At 24.3% G+C, this 2,890-nt stretch overlaps 1 protein-coding gene across 1 annotated transcript in view; it reads left to right on the forward strand.

The window, feature by feature from the left end:
* The first annotated feature begins 398 nt into the window (after positions 1-398).
* LOC108690843 (aminopeptidase N-like) overlaps positions 399-2,890 on the forward strand; it is an 11,152-nt gene continuing 8,660 nt past the window's right edge. Inside the window, 1 exon segment of the mRNA XM_018198354.1 lies at positions 399-433. Coding sequence (XP_018053843.1) covers positions 399-433 — 35 coding nt within the window.

The following is a 2,890-nucleotide window of genomic DNA, read 5'->3' on the forward strand; positions in this document are numbered from 1 at the left end:
ATTTTTTTTATCTGTAAATTTTTTTTAATCTCGGTTCAACTTACTCTTCATTTTTTTCTAAAGATTAGAAGAACCAAGATTAAAGTTAATCTACTATTGATAAAAATGGACATAAAAGAGAATAATTTAAGCAACTTTTGTTAAAAGAATCATATATGAATATCGTATATGATTCCTTTAACAAAAGTTGCTAAAATTATTCTCTTTCAATCTTTCCATTACCATATGAAAATTAATTAAAGATTCCTAAATTATAATCGCCTCGGCCATATGATATCGTAAGCGAAAAATGACATTAATTGCATGTCATTTGTAAAATGACGTTTTTTGTATGTCATTTGTAATTAAAAAGAATTTGAATAAAATAAAATAATGATCGCTTTAAAACTTTTGTAAAAATGGCCGAAGCTATTCTTATCCCTCTTAACAGTCAGTAAATAGTCGTAAAAAGCACATGAAATATCAGCGTTTACTCAATACTCATGTGTAATTTATTTTCACTTCTTCACGTGCTTTTTACGACTATTTACTGATTGTTGAGGGGGGGATAAAGATATAGCTTCTGGCTATTGTAACAAATGTTTTAAAAAGCAATTTCATTATTTTATTTTATCTAAATTCTCTTTATTAACAAATGACAAAACGTACATTTTAACGTGTCATTTCTCACTTATATCACGATTTTATATGATTGCAGCGATCATACAGGAATCTTACAATAATTTTAAATTGCATTTGTTTTTTTTTAATGAAAAATCGCAGATACGTATAATAATATTTCTCTTTGTAAATATATGCTGTTTTCTCAATCATAAAGACTTATCAATCATGTTTTGTTTTTATAGATTACTTACTACGACTATAATAATAAGACTTACTCTTACAAAAACTTCTCTTTTTTAACGAACAAATCAATAAGATATGTTTTAATTATAAGTTCACGTATCTTATTGAATTATTGATTATTAATAACACTTTAATTGTGGCATGAAATAAAAATTCAAATAAAAATTATTCATTGTGAAGAAAATTAAATTAATGCAACTTTACACAACTGAATTAATAATATTATTAATAATTAATTATGTTTGCATTTTTAAACTGTATTTTTGTATTTTTGAGGAAAATTGAATAATATGTTGTAAAATTGAATAATATTGGCGCGTATTTTAAAATATAAACTGAACTTTTTGTAATTCATGAATTAATATTAAATCGATAACTTAATTAATAAGAGTTTAGAAAAATTTCAACATCCTATTGTGAATGAATGATTCAGTCTGTTTTTGAGAATATTTATATATCTTCCATAAATAAAAAACCATTTTTTATAATATATATGTATATATATTATATATATATACATATATATAAAACGTTTAATTCCTTGTTCGTATAACAAATTATTATATTTTTTTTTTTTATTTCAAGCAGTAGTTTTTGAAACATAAAGGCTTAAGTGTAACTAATTATTACAGATTACATTAGACGGTCACATGAATTGCGCGTACAGTAGTATTAATAAACGTGCATTTAAACATTTTAAACGCAGTCCGTAATTAGCTATATTTAAACTTACTACTTTAAAAATATTTTTTCGAATTGGCATATAAAAAGAAATTATTTGTTATTAAACATTTTCAATTAATATGTTTTAGATAAAAAGTTTCTCAGACTCAATTAATTGTGATGATGATCCGGAAACTAAGATTAAAGATAGACTGATAGAAATTAAAGAACTGATAGAAGAACGCGAAAACTTAGGGAAGCCTTAGATTATTTCAAAAAGGGATTTTATTAGAAAAGCATTGACTTTGAGAGATCAATTGTTGATTCAATCAATACAAAAGAAATGTAATACATACATTTATTTGTATAAATCTTCTAAAAATGTTTTTATTCCTATCATTTTTATCTATTTTTAATTATTTCTAATATTTCTCAATATTATTGTTGAAATTTAGTAATTTATTAATAGTCTGGAAGCTATATTAATAAATTCATTGTCATTGAAGTTGATTATTTTATGCCATTTTATATTTAGATATTTTATATAAAAATATTTTAATGTGTAATCCAATGTAGTAATGAGAATAATTGAATTCACCAACAATCATTTTATCTGTATTCATAGCTGCTATCCCTTTAGAAAATACAATCGACAGATCGTCCTATCTTTCGGCATTCAATAAATAATAAAACTAGGATGACGCTTAATTGTGGTGTGCTCGAAGAAACGCTATTAGCACTATTTATGTTTTTCTATTCATATTTATGTCTAATAAATGATAAAGATGAAATAGTACAAATAGCGTTAATCGCATCTCCTCAAATTCTATATTTCCTAAAAGGTAAACAAATTCGAAATATAATAAAATAAATCATTACCTCCCTGTTTGCCAATGTTAAACAAATACGAAAGGATCACTGTGTTATAGTATGTTTCTTGCTGAAAAGTATCATTTGACAAGCATAAGTTTTATTATTGTTTCTAATATTGAAATTTGCATTTTATTTAATAAAATTTTATTTAATAAAATTTTGCCGGAAGATTAACAAAGTCTTTGTGATCCAAATTGCTCGACTAGCTAATGCTTTCTGCTCGATTAAGATTTAAAGTCCAGTTCAACTGTCGATATAAGTCGCACTATTTACTGAAAACAAAAAATCACAGTTTAAAATGTGGACATCTTTTATTGACACGACCTTACAAATACGTATTTACATATTTGTTATAGCATCAGTGATATTGAAATTGTAAAGTCAGTATTTGAGGAGCTTTCGAGATGATAAAACGATATTCACAATTATGTTAATATATTTCTAATATTAATTATATTCGGCTCATTGCGAGACTATTGTGTATTATACTATTGTGTAATATATATAT

The sequence above is a fragment of the Atta colombica genome, unplaced genomic scaffold, assembly GCF_001594045.1.
Source record: "Atta colombica isolate Treedump-2 unplaced genomic scaffold, Acol1.0 scaffold38, whole genome shotgun sequence".
In the NCBI taxonomy this organism is placed as follows: Eukaryota; Metazoa; Arthropoda; class Insecta; order Hymenoptera; family Formicidae; genus Atta; species Atta colombica.